This window comes from Sphaerodactylus townsendi, linkage group LG01 (assembly GCF_021028975.2).
Source record: "Sphaerodactylus townsendi isolate TG3544 linkage group LG01, MPM_Stown_v2.3, whole genome shotgun sequence".
NCBI classification, from domain to species: Eukaryota; Metazoa; Chordata; class Lepidosauria; order Squamata; family Sphaerodactylidae; genus Sphaerodactylus; species Sphaerodactylus townsendi.
The window spans coordinates 65,334,185-65,351,893 of NC_059425.1; the positions used below are offsets into that span (position 1 = coordinate 65,334,185).

Here is a 17,709-nt window from a genome sequence, read left to right on the forward strand (position 1 = left end):
AGTAGCATGTGAAACTAGTTTAGTAGCATGTGAAACAGGATGCTGGACTAAATGGGTCACTGGTCTGATGCAGCAGGGCTCTTCTTATGTTCTTTTATTCCTTGTAACACGCCAGATTTGTACTCATAATTTTATGACTGCAGGAACATTGTGTACATAAACGCTGTGATGGTCAAAAGCTAACTGTAGTCTTTCTGTGGCACATGTAGCACACACATAGTTAGAAAAAGACAAGTGCTGCTTTCATATGTTGCAGGAATGTATGATAGATGTGCCTGTCATGTTCATGTTGTGTGAAGCTGTTGACATCCACAAGGCATAGCTTGCTGGAACAGAACACTGGTTCTCCATGTATCCAATTTAGCATTATTAACATCTTTTGATACAGAACTTCATTTGCTTGACACAGATTTGCTCAATGCTGTAGATTATAATTTTAAATGCTTATGACAGCACTAGAAGCTCACATCTTCACTTTCAAATCCAGTAATTAAATTCCACCTACCTGAATTTCCCCCTGCTGTTATAATCGGACAAATTAAACTTCATACCATTTCTTTAACATCTGTCTGAAATATTAAACAGTTGCTTCTCTTCAACTGAGAGGTGGAATGCAAAAAGTGACTTCCCACTTCTATGTGTTGGTAGTGTTTAACACTTCTGTGAAGTGCTTTAGGGTCCTAGAATCCAGAAATGGATCTCTATGTGTGTGTTTATTTACAAATTCTAAAAGTGTGTCCAAGTGGGCTAATCTTGCTCTTTTTCCTCCTTGTGGATAACATTTGCTTGCAGACTTTGGTGCGTGTGTGCTGTAACACTTGCCATCTCTACCCAAACTGTCTGCATCATTTTGTCCGTAATTTTCCCACCCTTTTCATGAAGCATACTATGTTTCAGTCTTGTGAGCTGTCAGCTAACTTGCCATACATTTCAAGAAAATATGTGTTTTCACTACCAACTCAAAAGAGGCCCTGTTAATAATCCTCAGTGTACCTAGAAAGCAAACTAAAGAACATGACATGATGCATAGCAGAATGGTCAATTGCAAATAAATTCTAGGGTTGCATTCAAATGACCCAGAATTCTTGTCTGGAATAGTTGAAGCAATCATTTCTTTATTTAATAGTAAAGCAGGCATGTGCCAATTTGAAAGCAAGAGAACAAGACCATCCAAAGATCTGACACTTTAAATTAACAAGTAATGTAACAAAACAGGAGTCTGATAAGGACTGAGAATACTCTAGGAAGCATGGATAGTTGAGAGCCGCTGAGAATATGTGAAAAGAAAATAAACAAGGCTGCGGTTTCCTAGTTATGCAGGAAAATGCTGAAGAGTGTTGTGGCACCTTAAAGACAACAAATGTGCCAAGGCTAAATCGTTACTCTTGAAAGTGCCATAAGATTCTTGTCATTTCGACTGCAGTGCTGTAAATACACTATCCCTTCTCAACAATATGAAAGAGCATTCTAACTGCCCGAACACTGTGGAGAGTGTATGTGCTAGGAAAAAGTGGCCCGTTTAACCCTCTAAAAGTGTAGAGTAGAAGAGTTGGAATGGAGAGATTTGGATTAGAGGAATTTCACAATGGTTTCTCTCCACCCCCTGCAATTCCTTGTGGGTGACCAGACCACTCCGTAGTATTCTGTTCCTAGAATGGTGATTGCTGGGTTGAAAAATCAACTTCTTTTGTGGAGTCCCAGTGGAAACTTCACTATGGGTTTTGAGTCTGAAAAGCAGATTTGGGATTCCCCAATATGGGCAATCTTGAGGAAAGAGGTATTAACTAACTGGGAGAACAGCCTGGAACTGCAATCTCAGTCTCTCCTGCCAACAAGGCATATCAAGAGTTCCAACCACAGAATGCCAGCATGACTTGTAGCCTGACGCTCTGTGAATATAAAAGTCCAAAAAATAAAATAAATAAATAAATAAAATATGATACCTGTGATGATCTGGATTTTCATGGGCAATTCACATGGGCAATATGAAAGGAGTCTCCAGGGAAACTGAGAAAACTGGGGGGGGGGGGGACAGGACTTTTTGGTACCTGCAAGTTGTGCTTTGCGACTGAGAAAGGAGAATTTTCTCCCACATCACCACTTATTATGTTCTGTGAGAAAACACTCCTGACCCATAAAATGACAAGCAGTCAGAAGAATCTCATCATGAATTTCACCCAGAGAGATGATGTGATATCACTATAATATTCTTCCATCCTATTTGGCTTTGTGGTAACCTCTTGGTTGTTGTTTTTTAAGCAGGGAGGATAATACCGCTTGCCTTGTAGATATTTGATGTTTAGGACTGTAAAGTCAGAATTGCTGCTAAGCAAATAGATAAAGGAAAGTTGTTGTAAATTGGAAGAGGTTTTTTTTCCCCAGGCTGTTGATGTGCCACAAATAACTTATACTTGTGTGTGTGGGCAGGTGGGAAAGTAAACATTTCTGTGGGCCAGCAACAGTTTTATGAGTTTCTTTGCCACAAAACAAACAGTTATGAATAACTACCAGTAGCAGGCTTATGGCACCAGGTCTGTAGTCCTCTGCACACTTATCCATGAGGAAGCTCCAATGAATATTGGAGGACTGACTTTTGAAAAGACACAGGCTGGAGGGAGGATTCTATTAACAACCCACTGCAATTTTTTTGCTTGTGGCACCTCCCCAAACGGCCACCTAACCAGGAGAGTTGCCAGTTCACACAATACACTTCTCCACATCCATGTGGCTGGAAGGACATTCGTGTATATGGTGCTGGTGCACTGATGTCTCATGTCAGTGTGGGATAAACAGTAGAACAGACTGGGTGTACCAGACCATAGAGGTGAACAAGGGAGTTACCAGGCTTTGTTTAAGGGGTGCCAAATTAGAAGTGATTATTTGCTCTGTTTTTTTAAAATTAAAAACACATTATCCCTTACCAACAAAAAATAATATTATACTTCGAAAATAGTGCCTCATTGTCACATCAGAAGTTGAGCCAAGGAGGGAGAGTGACATGGGCAGAGCCAGTGTCCAAAAAGTGCCCCCTTGGGTTGGGCTTTGGCATCAAAGCTCTGGGTCTGGCCCAAGAATGGGTTGTCAATGGAACTCCCTTCTCTAACCCAACGACTTGGAAACTGCAGAGACAGAAAAGGGGAGCGGGGGCTGGGGAGGTGGGAGAATTTCCCTGGAAGTCTCGCCGAGTTCAATAGGCTTCCCTGCTCCCCCCCAAGTCGAGCCTAAACATGCACAGGAGCTTTGACAGGCGTGAAAACGCCCCGCCACGGGGAAACCCGCTGCGTTGGAGCCGGGAGGGGAAACAGCAGCCCGGCTGCCCGGCCTCCCTCCCTTCCTCTCCGGTGCGGATCGGTCCCCCCTCCCGCCGAAGCAGCTGCCCCCCCCCCCCGCCCCATTTGCTGTCGAACTCCGAGACGCTCGCAAGTTGCTGCGCCCCGTTCAGCCACCCGCTGCCTCGCTCGCATTCATCGCCGGCGCTGAGCCAGCCGGAGCTCCGCCGCCTCCCGCCGTCCGAAGCGGAGATCGAAGCCCCTCTTTGCCTCCCCCCGCTCCCCATCTCGGCCTGGAAGGGAGCGACGCCCGGGGCAGGAAGCGACTCCACAAATGTGAGGGCTGCCTGACCTGGGCGCCTGGCGCGGTGCAGCCTCCCTCCCCCCCCTCCCCCTCGCCTGCCTCTTTCCCCAGGGCGGGAGGGGAAGATCGGCAGCAGCCGCGCGGGAGAGAAGGAGCTGCCGGCTGGATCTCTCGCTATAGGGATCGCCGGTGTAAGCGGGGCGGTCACAGCCGCCGTCTTCCCCGCGGAGAACCTCTTTGCTCGCCGCCGCTTCTCTCCGAGTCCGGGCAAGGCGAGCCGCTGCTGCCTTTCCCCACCCCCCGGTCCCTCCTCCTCCTCCCGCCCCTTCGGCCCGGGACTGCCACCAGCGCCTCCGCCGCCGTCTCCCCGTTCACCCACCCACCAGCACCGCCCCTTCTCCTGGGCTGCCGGGAGGCTGGATCACTTGGCAATGCCCCTGGCGGGGGCTTGTAGAGACCCACCGCGCCGGTAGCGCTCTGCTCTCGACTCCGGACTGGCAGGGAGGGGGCCTGTCGGACTATCCCCCCTCCTCCCCCCGGTGCCACGATGAGACGCCTGAATCGCCGCCTGGCTTTGTCGGTCTTGGGGATTCTGTGGATCGCGGCTCTCCTCCTCTTCTTCGGGACCAGGAAGAAGTTGGAAGTGGCGGGACCCGAAGGGCAGACCCCCAAGGTAACCGGATCGCCCCACTTTCTTCTCCCATCGCGCCGCGGGGAGCTTGCGTTGCAATTTGCCAGGCAGGGCTGGCGCGCGACTCCTGGGCTCACCCAGAGGGAGTTCAAAGCTCTGCGGGAGGGAGGAGAGAGAGAGAGAGAGAGAGAGCAAAAGGCAGGCAGGCAGGCAAGTTGGAGGGGATGGAGCAAGGCGACCGCGCGACGGACACCTGCTCGGGAGCCTCTCGCTCTCGAGTGGGGCGTCCAACTTCTTCGCAATAGTTTCAGGGCGGAGCGCGCCTCCTGGCCCCGCTTCCCACGCCAGAGAAAGAGCAAGAGGGCTCGCCAAGGCCAGGCCAAGCGGTCGAGCGCCGGAGGGAGCCTGGCTTGCGAGAGCAGCCGCTGGCGACTGATTTCGAGCATCTCTTTGAAAGCACGCGGCTGTCAGACCACCCCCTCGCCTCCGGAAGGGTGCTGCTGCTAACAGATACACACACACACACATACACAGTTACACACACTCACACACACATCTGTGCGCGCGTGTGTTTAGAGAGAGAGAGCTATTTACATTTCGCCTAATGGCGTAGCAAATGAGGCGTCGCTTTAGGTGTGTGTAATATCTCCGTGTGCCCGAGGTGAACTGCAGACTTCTCTGCGTGGCTGTGCGTGTGTCAGTTTTCAAGTTGAAATGCCGCCTTCTTCCTCAGGATGGTCTGGCAGATTTTCGTGCAGGCTTTTCTGGGTAGCTTCGGCTGAGGGAAGAAACTGGCAGACGAATATACACACGCCCTTGCAAAATTGGACCCCAAGCTATGCTTTCTGGCACCGCGAAAGCGAAGATAAAGAGTGTTTGGGATGGGAGGCAGCCAGAAACCTCATCCAAGAAGCAGGCGGTCTCTCGCTTGAAGTGGAGCACTTGTTTGAAGTGTATACGAAGATTGCATTTTCCTGCCTCTCAACTTTAGGCTTGTTCTCGGCACTGGTGCTAAAGCCTTTATTTTACAGTTTGAAATTAAATCACATCTACAGTTCGTTATGGGGTGGGAAAGGGGACTAAGAAAGGGAAGAGACACTATTTGAAAAGAAATGTTCATTGTTCCAGGTGGGTTTTGCATTTAAGTGCAGAGGTGGGAAATACAGAAACAGACTTACTTATGTGTCACTTGAGAAAGCGACCTCAATGTCTTTACAGCTTTCGGTCTAACAGAACTGATTGGTGCCTTGGCTAGGTAAATGAGTAAAGTTTAAATTGGTTTTTGCATTTCCCAGGTCTGTAATTTGAATGTATCACTCTCGCTGCTGAGATGCCTTCAATTTCAGATGGTGGCTCTTCCACTTCTTGTCTTACAGAAGAAGAAGAAAGTTCACAAGTGACACACCCCAAATTATGTGTTCATTATGAAAAGCCTCTATTCTGTTTTGGGCTCCACAAATAGTATTCACATATTCACAGAAACAATGTCATGCAGTCTAAAAGGCACTTTTAAAATTCCATGTACGAGAACACCCTCCTTGTCATTCCAATGCTCCAGTCCTATAAACTCAGCACTGTTTGGGCTGGTGAAATAAATGTACTCCATATCATTTCCTGTGCATCTCTTTCAGCATTTGTCTTGGGTAAACCCATTTAATGGCATTACTCCTAAATGAGGCCATCCTGGCTTAAGCTTAGACTGTAATAAAGGTATTCCTGCTTCCTTTCTGTTGGGCATAATCTGGCATGTCCAGAATGGACTCGTAAAGCTGCCTTGTCATGGAGCCATGGGTCCATTGTCTACCCTGCAAATGCGAATGGCTCTCCAGAGTCTCAGGCAGCGGTCCCCCACATTACTTATATGCCTTTTAATTGGAAATGCCGGAGATTGGATTGGGATCTTGTGCAAGCAAAGCATATACTCTGCCATTGAGCCTCAGCCCACAAATTTCTACCAGTGAATAGAACTTTGAAAAAAACTGGTCTATATTTCTATGACGGGTGATACTTTCTGGGATTCATTTGACAAGTCCTGCTCATGTCAGCCGTGGATTTTTGTATGGGTTTTAGCATGCTCCTTCCATGCAGTTGAATTTCAGAGCCTGTTCTCTCACCTGATCCTAAGGGGAACAGAGTTAGCCTTTCAGTGTGATGGTCAGGCGGATGGGTGCATTCACTCAGGTTTGTCTATTGTTGGTCCAATGAGTATAAGAAGCTGGAGATTTGCAAAAAGTAGCTACTGAAAAGCCTTTAGATTGTTTGCAGCATTGCGACCTGAAGTTAGTTTTTTTGGCATGTACCAAAGCCCTGAAAAAACTTGTTTAATGATATGCATGTTCTTCAAAATGTATGTGCTTGGGGGAATAAGGATAGTTGTTTGAATCAGAGTTGATACCCGCTGGTACTATGATCCCTCGTTTATTTTAATCCCAATCATTACAAACTGTACTTACCATTGCGTCTTGCATCTTTCCAGTTAGATGGAAATATACTTGGGGTTCTCCCTGTGTTACAGTTTAAGGACACAGGAGTGCTCACATGAATTTTTGGTCAGCGTTGTCTTTTTGTGGTGTGGTCAAGCAACAGAAACAGGGGTAGAATTATGCAATTGCCATGATGGCAGAAATCTTGCAGAGGTGTGAATGTGTCAGAGAGAGCAGCTGACCCAGGGTCACCTTGTCTTTGAACCCAGACCTCCTTGGTCAAAGTCCAGCACTTTGGCCACATGGATTTTCCATTGTGTGGTCATAGCTGGACCAGAAATGCAAGAAAGGGCAGGGCTCCTGTCCTTTGTTTTTTACAGTTGTATGGAAGAGGGGATTTTAGCAGTTGCAGCTTTTTCTTCTTTGTGTGACGAACTATGCCTACTGAAATGATTTCTTAAGGGACTTCTGACACCTTTCACATCAACCCTCACTGTTCCCTTCCCACCATAGCTGTGGGATGCTATTTTCCAGCACTTGTACACTGTATACATCCATAAAAATTTAAACACATATATGATCCAATGTAGTGTAGCAGTTAAGAGCAGGGGACTCTAATATGGAGAACTGGGTTTATTTCCTCACTTCTCCACTTGAAGCCTGCTGGGTGACCTTGGACTTGGACCTCAGCCCCACCTATGTCATGAGGTGTCTGTCCTGAGGAGAGGAAGGGAAAGTGATTGTAAGCAGCTTTGAGACTCCTTAAAGGTAGAGAAAAGTGGTGTATAAAAACCAGCTCTTTTTCTTCTTCATTGATCACACTGTGTGAACTGGCTCAGAGGTGGGTTAAATTAAGCATTTAATTGGAAGGGTTAGGTGCTATTAAACAGTGGAGAAAAGGGAGAGCAGAACGTTCCACCCCTCACCTTGAGACTGAAATGGGGGAGTATTAGGACTGTTTTCCACTGTGGTACAAAGTCTGAGCATGAGCTCAGCCATCATTCTGACACCTCTGAAAAAATGAAGTCAATCTTGGTTAGGTCACTTTCATGGCTCAGTTCCGCATTGCGAGATGTATATTGTGAGAATCACTATGAAATGGGTGGTGATGTTGGCAGTGGCAGTACAGGTGGACCTGCAGAAACGTGCCTCACATGATACTCTTGTAACATTTTTGGTTACTTCTGTGCGTATTTAAAAATTACATTCCTGTCCTAGGCATTGCCCCCACGTCATTGATATTATGCTGACTGATTCTTCAACTCATGGATTTTCTTGTGTGGAGGAAAATTCTGGAAATGAATGATTATGAAAGTGCTTTTTCCAGCAATGTATGGGTCCAGTCTTCAAGACAGAGTGGACAGGATTCCCAGGAGAGTAGATATGTATTTAGTGATTCGTTTTACCTGTCATAATATCGAATTCTCTCAGTAGTAATATTTTATTTTAATCTCACTTTTCAACAAAAAAGCCCCCCCCCCCCCATCAATTAAAATATAATACCAATTACATTTAAATACAAAATTTCCTTGCACAGGGCATTTTCTGTTGAGTTGTTTCTTCCACCCTTGCTGGAATGGCAAAATGGGTGTAGGTTCACCTTTATTATAGTTAATAAAACCAGAATTTACTGCTCGCTTAAATCTGCAATGGCTCAGTGGTAGAACATCAGTGTTTCATGCCAAAGTTTTCCAGGTCAATATCTGGAGTTTCCAGTGAAAAGATTGAATAGAAGATGATGGGAAAGATATTTGCCTGAGTCCCTAGAGAACTAATGCTGATCAGTGTACACAGTGCTGATCTTGATCGACCAATGGTCTGACTCTGTATCAGCAGCTTTCTGTGTTCAATGTCCAGAATATAATCAATGAGACCAGATTTTGATTTTTGGTGCTCTGGTATAAAGCTAGAAATGTTCCATTAAAATTTGTTGATCAGAATCCTAAGTCTCCACCAAGATTCCTGTTGATTGACTGCTGACTTTGGAGAAGGCTTGTGATGAGGACGACTTTCTACATTTTGGAGTCCATTTACAGCATCCTACCCACTATGTTTAGTGTATCTGTGACATGAAATTCTTAAGTTGATTATACACTGGTGCTCTGCCCCGTAGCGAGAGTACTTTTCCTTCAGGGCAGAGTGTTCATTGCAGACTTGCTCACACTTACAGTGCTGTAGATCCCAGAAGTCCTCCAGTTCCTGAGACCAGGCAATTCCCGATGTTTCCCTTACTTTGGGAGTTCTGCTCCTTCCGTTCTCCCCCACATCCTTCTTCTCACAGGCATTTCCAGGAATCAATGGCTGAGTTTTGCAAAAAACACAAAAATCAAAAATATAACAAATGTGGACAATTTCTGAGGGCTTCTATGTGGATCTTCAGGGCAGGAGGTGGCAGGTTTTCCTCTTCTTGAGGTTCTGCAGGCGCCTCCAGGTCAGAGAAAGGAAGGGGTCCTAACCCCAGAGGAGCTCCATCAAGCACACACGCCCAAAGGGTGGGGAAAAGAGAGAAAGCGGGGACTGGATATCAAGGGTTATGGGGCACTGGTGGGCTCTGATTAAGTGCTTACAGAGATGGACATTGTCAATTTTTCTGAGAAGCAACATTTATTAGAAGGGTGTGTGTATGGGGGGGAGGTGTGTTGCAGAGAAAGAGGGGTATATGTGGTTTTTTGGGGGGAACTCAAGCAGACTCACCCTGAATTTTCACGTGCACACTTCTGGCAGTGCCCACATCTCTTTCTGTACCCCTTCTCTTGATCAAACACAAGCCTGGCCATCTGCACTCTGCATTTGCAGTAATCAATAATAACGACCCATCAAAATATCAATATAAGAAATATCAATATAAACATTTAAAGGGCTTTTTAAAAAAAGCTGGCAATCTTGTGATCACCAGGAGTGACCTAAAAGTGGGGGCAGGCAAGCTGCACAGAAGGCAGTGGGGCACCTCCTCGCATATAAACAGAGAAATGCGAGGAGACCCATTACAACTCCACTGCAGAGCGAAGAGCCCCAAGGAAAGCACTCCATGCATAATGGACCATTATTTTAGGTTACATTTTATGGTTTTGTGAAGTCTGAAATTTTAATCTAAAATGTTTGCATTTCCTTGCTCACCCTCACCCTTGAAAACATAGGATACTATTTAATAAAGTTTATTTGAAAAATCTGCTGAATCTTTATGGGGTACAAGCCACTGTTTCTACTGTTTGGTTGGGTAAATGCAAAGATGGAATTGGTTTAGAACTCTTAAAAATCCTTTGGGCCAGTGCATGCAATTTCAGTCATATTTTTAGAGAAGGAGTCACTGACAACAGTGGAATCACCTTCATTTCCATTGCAATCCCTCTGTGTGAAGAGGCATATGCTAGAAATGCACTCTTTGTAACTGTAAAATAAAACTCACTTGTGCATGATATACTGTATTCTCCTTCAGATGAACCTTTTTCTTCCCCTTTAACATTTGCTTTGGGAATTGATTCTTCATTTTACAGTTCCCGTAGAACATCCACTGAACAGTTAGAGATTTAGTTTCCCCTGATCGCCTTCTTCCTCTGAACTCATTACAGACCGGGTTCAGTGCTCAGTCAAATCAACAAGCCCATCCTCCAGCAGATGCACAATCAGGTCCTAAAACTCTAAGATGGGCCACGATACTGTCAACTCCATCAACCTGCCTGCTTAAAATAGCTTCTCTTTCATTTACTCTGAATTTTCCATCCAAACTGTTCCATTCCCTTGAGGTCCATTGGAATCTAAATTTTCTGAAATGTAAAAAAAATGTTTTTGATTCTTTGCTTTTTGGAAACTTCTGACAATTAATATGAATTATGTGCTCATCCTGCTGAGACTGTTAAGTCACTTCAGTTAATGTTCTTTCAGTATCTCCCTTGGGCTTTTTAAAAAATAGCTGCACCACAGTTTATAAATCTGCGCCACACAAGGAAGGATTGGGTGACCCAGTGATCTTCAATGAGAATAACTACTGGAGTAAACCGGTGGGGCAGGTAGGCAGATTTGTAGACAGGGAACTGGCTGGGTAACCAATTTTTTTCTGAATAGGCTTAGATTTATATGTTCTAGAAGAATCTAGGAATTTAGAAACTCATTGATGAGGAAAATCATGGGAGAGGGAGAATGTTTCCATTTTATAAGCAAGTGTTCACACTAGAGATATTTCTTGGTTCCATTATTTATTGCACTTTCTGAGTACACATAAGTAAAAAATGTTGTCTTTATAAACGTGATTATTTTTTGGTCCAAATACCACAGTTCCAGCTGCATGATGATATTCTTGTATTGAGACATTGGAGTGGGATCCTGGGCAAAAATTGAACACCAGTTGTATGACCAAATTAATTGGTTTATGGTGAATAAACCTCTGATCAAATATGATTTAGTCAGACAGAGGCTCTGCAAATAAAACCTGCATAAGTAATAAATCCCAGCATTCTACCACTTAGCTGTACTCTGGATGGATCCTACCACTTGCTCACCTCTGTTAGAATGGCCTTGACTGCCTCCCTGGGGCAACAGGAATTGTTAGTCCAGAGGCTCAGCTTGGTTATAGGATTTTCCCAGTCTCAACTCTTCTTGGTTTGTCTGGATCCTTTGGATGAGCAGGTGCGGCTAGTAGAACTCTTTTTTAATTCTTACCGACATCCCAAGAGTAGCAGCGGAAGTCACTATGGCCTACTTCACACATGCTTGTTCATCTTGTCTGCTGCAAGTGATGACTGGTATGTGTAAATGAGCAATCACAAATATAACACTGTAGAAAGAGCTTTCATTCTGCCAGATGTCACTTTGCACATACCAGGTTTTTCAGCTGAGCCAGCTAACACATTCAGCCTCCAAAGTCATCAAAGACTGGTTTGTACATTCAGGTATATCACCTGGTTTCTCCACACTTGATGGCTGACAGCTGAATGTATGAAAAGTATGCAGTGAAGTGCTGTGAGGAGACACTGAGTGAAGTAATGAGAGACAAAACAGTGAGGTATTTAAAATAAGATTGGGGGAGACCAGAGTTCTAATCCCACTCCGTTATCTAACAGTCTGGGCCTTTCCCTCTTTGTCAGCCTAACACATGTCACAGGCCTATTGTGAGGATAAAAGTGTGTGTGTGTGTTGAACTGCTATTTGTCACGTGGGGTTTTCACAGGTAGAACAAGACACAAATGCAACAAGAAAGGTAAGACTATAAAATATAATACCATAGTGCTTTTATATATCTACTGGATCATTCAGACGTGTATTTTGTTACTTCATCATGCAGCCATGGACTAGAGCTCAGAAATAGAACAAATACTTTGCATGTAAAAAAGGTTCAACCAAATAGGAGGGCTGAGAAACCCTCAATGAGCAGTTGCCTGTCAGAGCAGGATAGACAAAGTGGGCTGTATACATTTGGTATAAACCACTTTCATATATTCATGAGTGATATTCAAGCATGCATGAAATAGGCCTATGTCTGTTTAGGTTCCATAAAGTGAGTATTAATTGCTTAACAGATTACTAAGATAAGTAATCATTTAACATCACTGAAGTTCTGCGATAGTTTCGTGTCTTAAAATGGCCCCTTTTGTTTTATATCTCTCTGATGTTGAATGGTTGGTTGGCTAGCTCTTTCTAGGCATAAGAACTGTGAAACCCTACCCTAGTCCTCCAGGCAGTTTCTTGGCTGAGCTAATTATACTATATTAGTAAGGACAGCTTGCCTTCCCCAAGTATAAATACCTTCTTGGCTGCTGCTGGAAATTCCTCCAATTTAGTAATAATACTTTCTTCTTTCCTGTGGAAAATTCCTCCAATTTAGTAATAACAATACTTATTTATGTAGCAAATTTAAAGTTTTCACAGCATTACACAAATACTGTGAAGAATTCTTACTGTCTTGTAAAGTAGGCAAGTATTATTAAACCCCATAGTGCTGTTGGTCAGGAGCCCAAGGCTGAGAGAACAGTAGTTTCCGTATGATCCCAAATGGGTTTATGGTTGAGGTGAAATTTAAAGTTGATGGTGGAGGAACAGGTGTTTTTGGATCATAGTCCATAATCAGCCATTGGTGTGTGGAGGAGGAATAGTGGCGTAGAGTGGTTAAGTGCTCGTGCATCTAATCTGGAGGAACCGGGTTTGATTCTCCGCTCTGCCACCTGAGCTGTGGAGGCTTATCTGGGGAATTCAGATTAGCCTGTACACTTCCACACATGCCAGCTGGGTGACCTTGGGCTAGTCACAGCTTCTCGGAGCTCTCTCAGCCCCACCTACCTCACAGGGTGTTTGTTGTGGGGGGCGGGAAGGGCAAGGAGATTGTAAGCCCCTTTGAGTCTGCTGCAGGAGAGAAAGGGGGGATATAAATCCAAACTCCTCTTCTTCTTCTCCTTTTCCTCCTCCTCTCCCCCACCCCCATACCATATTGCTACTGAAGCATTTCTCCTTCTGTAAGATCTTGGCCAAGAAATAGTAGGAATATCTACTTTAGCCCCATTGAGAGTTTAAGAGCACAGCCCTCAAGTGCAGCCTCTGTAGAGAATTTCCCTGTGGATGATGCCACCTTATGAAGCCAGTCGCCTGAACATCCTACTTCTGAATCTTAATACGATTTTGCTTGCTGCTATGCCCACACAACTCTTGGTTTTTCACACTATTCATTGGTGTGGTTGAAATGGTTGATGTTCATGGGAAGCATCAGCACACAGTTGGACTTCTGGGAGGAGCTGACTCCATACTCTTACTTGCAAATAGGAATTGGGTCTCAGAGTTTGGGCAAACTAAATCAGGATATCTATGGCCTCTCCCTGTTCAGTGTCACTGCAGTCACTTACCTAAACATTTAAGGGTCAGGATTCTACTGTCAGAAATATTTTGTGGAATGGAAGCAACTTCACTTGACTTTGGATACAAAGCTGAGACATCAACAAACAATCTCTATTTATTTTATGTAGACAGCAGCAGAAAGCCATTGCTTTCACATCCTGCATGTGAGCTCCCAAAAGTATCTGGTGGGCCACTGCGAGTAGCAGAGTGCTGGACTAGATGGACTCTGGTCTGATCCAACAGGCTCTTTCTTATGTTCTTAAGTGAAAGGCTATTATTATTATTATTATTATTATTATTATTATTATTATTATTATTATTATTATTATTATTATTATTATTATTATTATTATTATTATTATGGTAGATTTCGCAGCTGCCAGATATTTAGCTGGTTGTTGGTCTTTAAAATTATCATCATCATCATCATCATCATCATCATCATCATCATCATCATCATCATCATCATCATCATCATCATCATCATCATCATCATCATCATCATCATCATTATCATCATCATCATCATCATCATCATCATCATCATCATCATCATCATCATCATCATCATCATCATCATCATCATCATCATCATCATCATCATCATCATTATTATACTACACATAACAACACAGCGCAAGTGTCTGGAATTCATCTCTGAATATCGAGTCCTTCCCAAGTCCTTCCCAAGGACCTAGGATATTAGAGTTATTTGCGAAGAATGTGTGCAGTTCCTTATTATTATGGTAGATTTCACAGCTGCCAGATGTTTAGCTGGTTGTTGGCCTTCATTGCAATTTGAGCCTCACCCAGAGGCCTAGGAAGTTGTAATATATCGACATAGTATTCATGCGGATCCCAGCAGGGCTGCCTTCTGAATTTGGCAGATGTTAATTTTGTCAATTCGAAGATGTTTCAAGTGCTGCCCTAGTGTTTTCGGGATGGCACTATTATTATTATTATTATTATTATTATTATTATTAGTAGTAGTAGTAGTAGTAGTAGTAGTAGTAGTAGTAGTAGTAGTAATGTTATTCCACCTTGTACTAACAATAATAAATGAAGAATAGATCTTAGCAGCACTCTTGGAATCACAACAATCTCACTGGTTTTTATTTGATTATTTACATGATTTCTGTTTTAGGATTCTGGTGAGGTGGAGCTGAAGATTAGAAAATGCTATTTGGTTGCTTTTTTAACTGGGGCTCACCTCTTCTCCACTCTTAATCTAATCTTCTTCTTTGCACTGAGACTTTCCTTAATCCCGGCTTCTGTCTCTCCTCAAATTACCTAAACTGTCATCTTCAATATTTCCTTAGCTTCACTTTTCCCCCAGTTTGACTCACCTGCTCTTTACCCCCTCCCCATTCCAGACATCCAGTCAGCAAGTTTCTTCCCATATATTCTCCCACTGCTGCTTCTTTCATTCCTCCCAAGCAAATGCTGTCTACCAAACTGCTTGCTGAGTGTGTTGTTTTAAGCAATATTCTCACACAATTTTGTCAAAGCTTGTGTGGTATATGCGCATGTTATTGTATTATTTTCTACTGTTGTAAGTGGCCCAGAGGACTAGTTGGTCAAAAATGGCAGGAAATAAATATTTAAATAAAATAAAACACTGCTGTACCACAAAATCTAGTCTACCGTACTTACCCCTCAGGGTACAAAGATCTGCTTAGGCAAGTTGTTTATATAGGACAAATTCCCTGGCCTGTCTGATACTGTTGCCCAGACAGTTATTGCTGTAGCCAATTATATTTTTCAAAAGGACGGGTTGAATCCTAGTTGTGCAGCTGTGAAAGCTTTCTTACTCTCTGCCTTTGGAATCCTTGAGATCTGACAGGGAATGAATCTGCTGGAATTGTGTGTTTGGCTGCTAGTGTTGAGCATGCCCCTAATCATATGAGCCAGTTAGCTGGCAAGTGATTAGCATGAGACCAAATTAATTCTGTCTGCTGGATAGCTTATGAGGGACTGTAACCACTATAGCAGTTTTGTATGTCTATCTACTGAGTTTCTAGTAGTAGTCTGCATTAGCTTTCAACTGCTGATTTCAAAGCACTGTGGAAGCCCTACTTAACTTTTAATTAATGCCTCCACCCCACGCCCACTAGTCTAGGTATGTAAGGGAGATGGAAGTACAATGAAGGTAAGAAGATTAGTGGTTTTTAATGTCTTCAGTTCTCACTGATGCACATATTCACAGAGAAAGAGCTACCATTTCTCGGTACCTCTGAAAAAAACATGAAGTGGCTCAGTTGCCTAAGAACTTGTTCACACATTACACTTGTAAATGCTGAAGGAAAATTCCCCTGACTTTCCCACAATGTATTTAGGCTGTTTATGTTAACATCCATTGTGTTTATTGTTTCTCAGGATAGTTCATGATCACTTTTGGCCATAGGAATGATGTAAATAAATATGCATGTGGGGATGTAGTAGCAAGATTCACATGTGGATGACGTACTGCCTTGTTCTAGGACAGTGATGGTGAACCTTTTCGAGACCGAGTGCCCAAATTGCAACCCAAAACCCACTTATCGCAAAGTGCCAACACAGCAGTTTAACCTGAATACTGAGGTTTTAGTCCTGCGTGCACCCGCCGCTCTGCCCTGTGCTGCTCCAGTGCCTCTGCCCCACCTGCTCAAGCAAGGGCCAGCCTGCTCTAGCCTCCAGCAAGTCCCGCATGCACTGCTCTGTGCCTCTCTAGCATCTCCACCTCCTCTGCCCCCCCCCCCCCCCTTGGGCATCAGCCACTCAGAGCACAGGCACCAGGCCTGTTCGCCGCGGGGCGTTGTGCTCAGCGGCCCAGGCCAGTCTAGATATGTGTGTGTGGGGAGGTGATTTTCCACCCCGCCACATGATGAACTCTGTGTGCATGTGCCCACAGAGAGGGCTCTGAGTGCCACCTCTGGCACTCGTGCCATAGGTTCGCCATCACTGTTCTAGGACATAGAATCGTGGCCTCAGATCTTATTATGGCACAGTTAATTCCTGCCACAGAAAATTCAAGAACCCTGGCTCTTGGCAACCTTTTCTGATTATTGGCAGAGTGGAACTTCGTGAGGTGGCTACAAAACTGCACAACTGTTGAGCTTTCTTCTTAATTACCAACTAAAAACTAGCAAAATTAGTAACTTGATTATATTGAGGAAATAATGATATGCTGGATTAATTACAAGTAAATTCCCAGATAAATGTGTTTGGAATGCACACAGTTGGCTCTTCAGGCAGCATTTAGCTGAAAAATCCAGTTCCCAAAGCCTAGGCCAGTGAGTTAGTGTTCATTAGGAAGAGGAAATTAACTGGAGATGAAGGTTGCAAACTGGACATTTGCTTGAGGGCAACTGTACTGTTGTCACATACAGATTTAGCTCATGTCTGTAGCCTTGTGCTTCTTGTATAACTGGGTCAAAATTTTACAGCTGTCTGATCTGACCGCCTGCCACAGTTCTCCCTTGGTTTCTAGGTGATGGATTTTTTGCCAGAATGGTGAGGAGGCAGAAAGGAACCTTTGGTAGCTAGATGAACTGTAATCTGGGTGATATTAGAAGATGGGCTCCTGTTTACATGTGAATATGGCTCATTCTCAGACAAGTTTGTGGCTAGCCAGTTGGATTTTGGTATTCTGTAGTTCAGGCCTAGGGTTGCCTGCTCTGGGTTGGGAAATATCTGGAGATTTTGGAGATGGAGCCTGAGGAAGGTGGGGTTTGGGATGGGGAGAGACTTCAAGGGGTTATAATGCAATAAAGTCCACCTTCCAAAACAGCCATTTTTCCCCAGGTGAACTGATCTCTGGGTGTTTCCCCACTCACAAGGATCCCCTCTATGCCGCGCACTGCTCTCAGTGTGCGGCATCCCTGGCGCGTGCCCAGGCATCCCCACGACCCTGCGCTCTGCGCGGGGTCATCAAAAGGCGCCGTTTTCTTCAGCGCCAGGAATGCCGCATGCTGAGGGGGCGCGACAGCGGCAGCGCGGCTGCGCTGTCGCCACCCCTATCGTGGGGAGTGCAGGGGGACCCGGTGCTACTTGAGGAGAGTAGCGTGGGGCTTAAGGTAAGTGGGGAAAGGCCCGTTGTCATGTGGAGATCGGTTGTAATAGCTGGAGATCTTCAGCCATTACCTGAAAGTTGGCAACCCTATTTGGGCTCCATACATTGCTCTGACTTAGTAAGACTGAAAAAAAAAAGAGATTTGACCTGGTAAGACATCTGTAACATTTTTTTAAAGAAAATAGTAGATTTTTAGGTACCAATCTGACATA

General features: G+C 44.4%; 1 protein-coding gene across 1 annotated transcript in view; it reads left to right on the top strand.

Moving 5' to 3' along the window:
- Nucleotides 1-3,669: 3,669 nt before the first annotated feature.
- Nucleotides 3,670-17,709, top strand: part of GALNT14 (polypeptide N-acetylgalactosaminyltransferase 14) — a 271,648-nt gene continuing 257,608 nt past the window's right edge. The window contains exon 1 of the mRNA XM_048504950.1: nucleotides 3,670-4,246. Within this exon, the coding sequence (XP_048360907.1) occupies nucleotides 4,121-4,246 (126 nt within the window). The 5' untranslated portion in view covers nucleotides 3,670-4,120. The remainder of the gene's footprint in view (nucleotides 4,247-17,709) is intronic.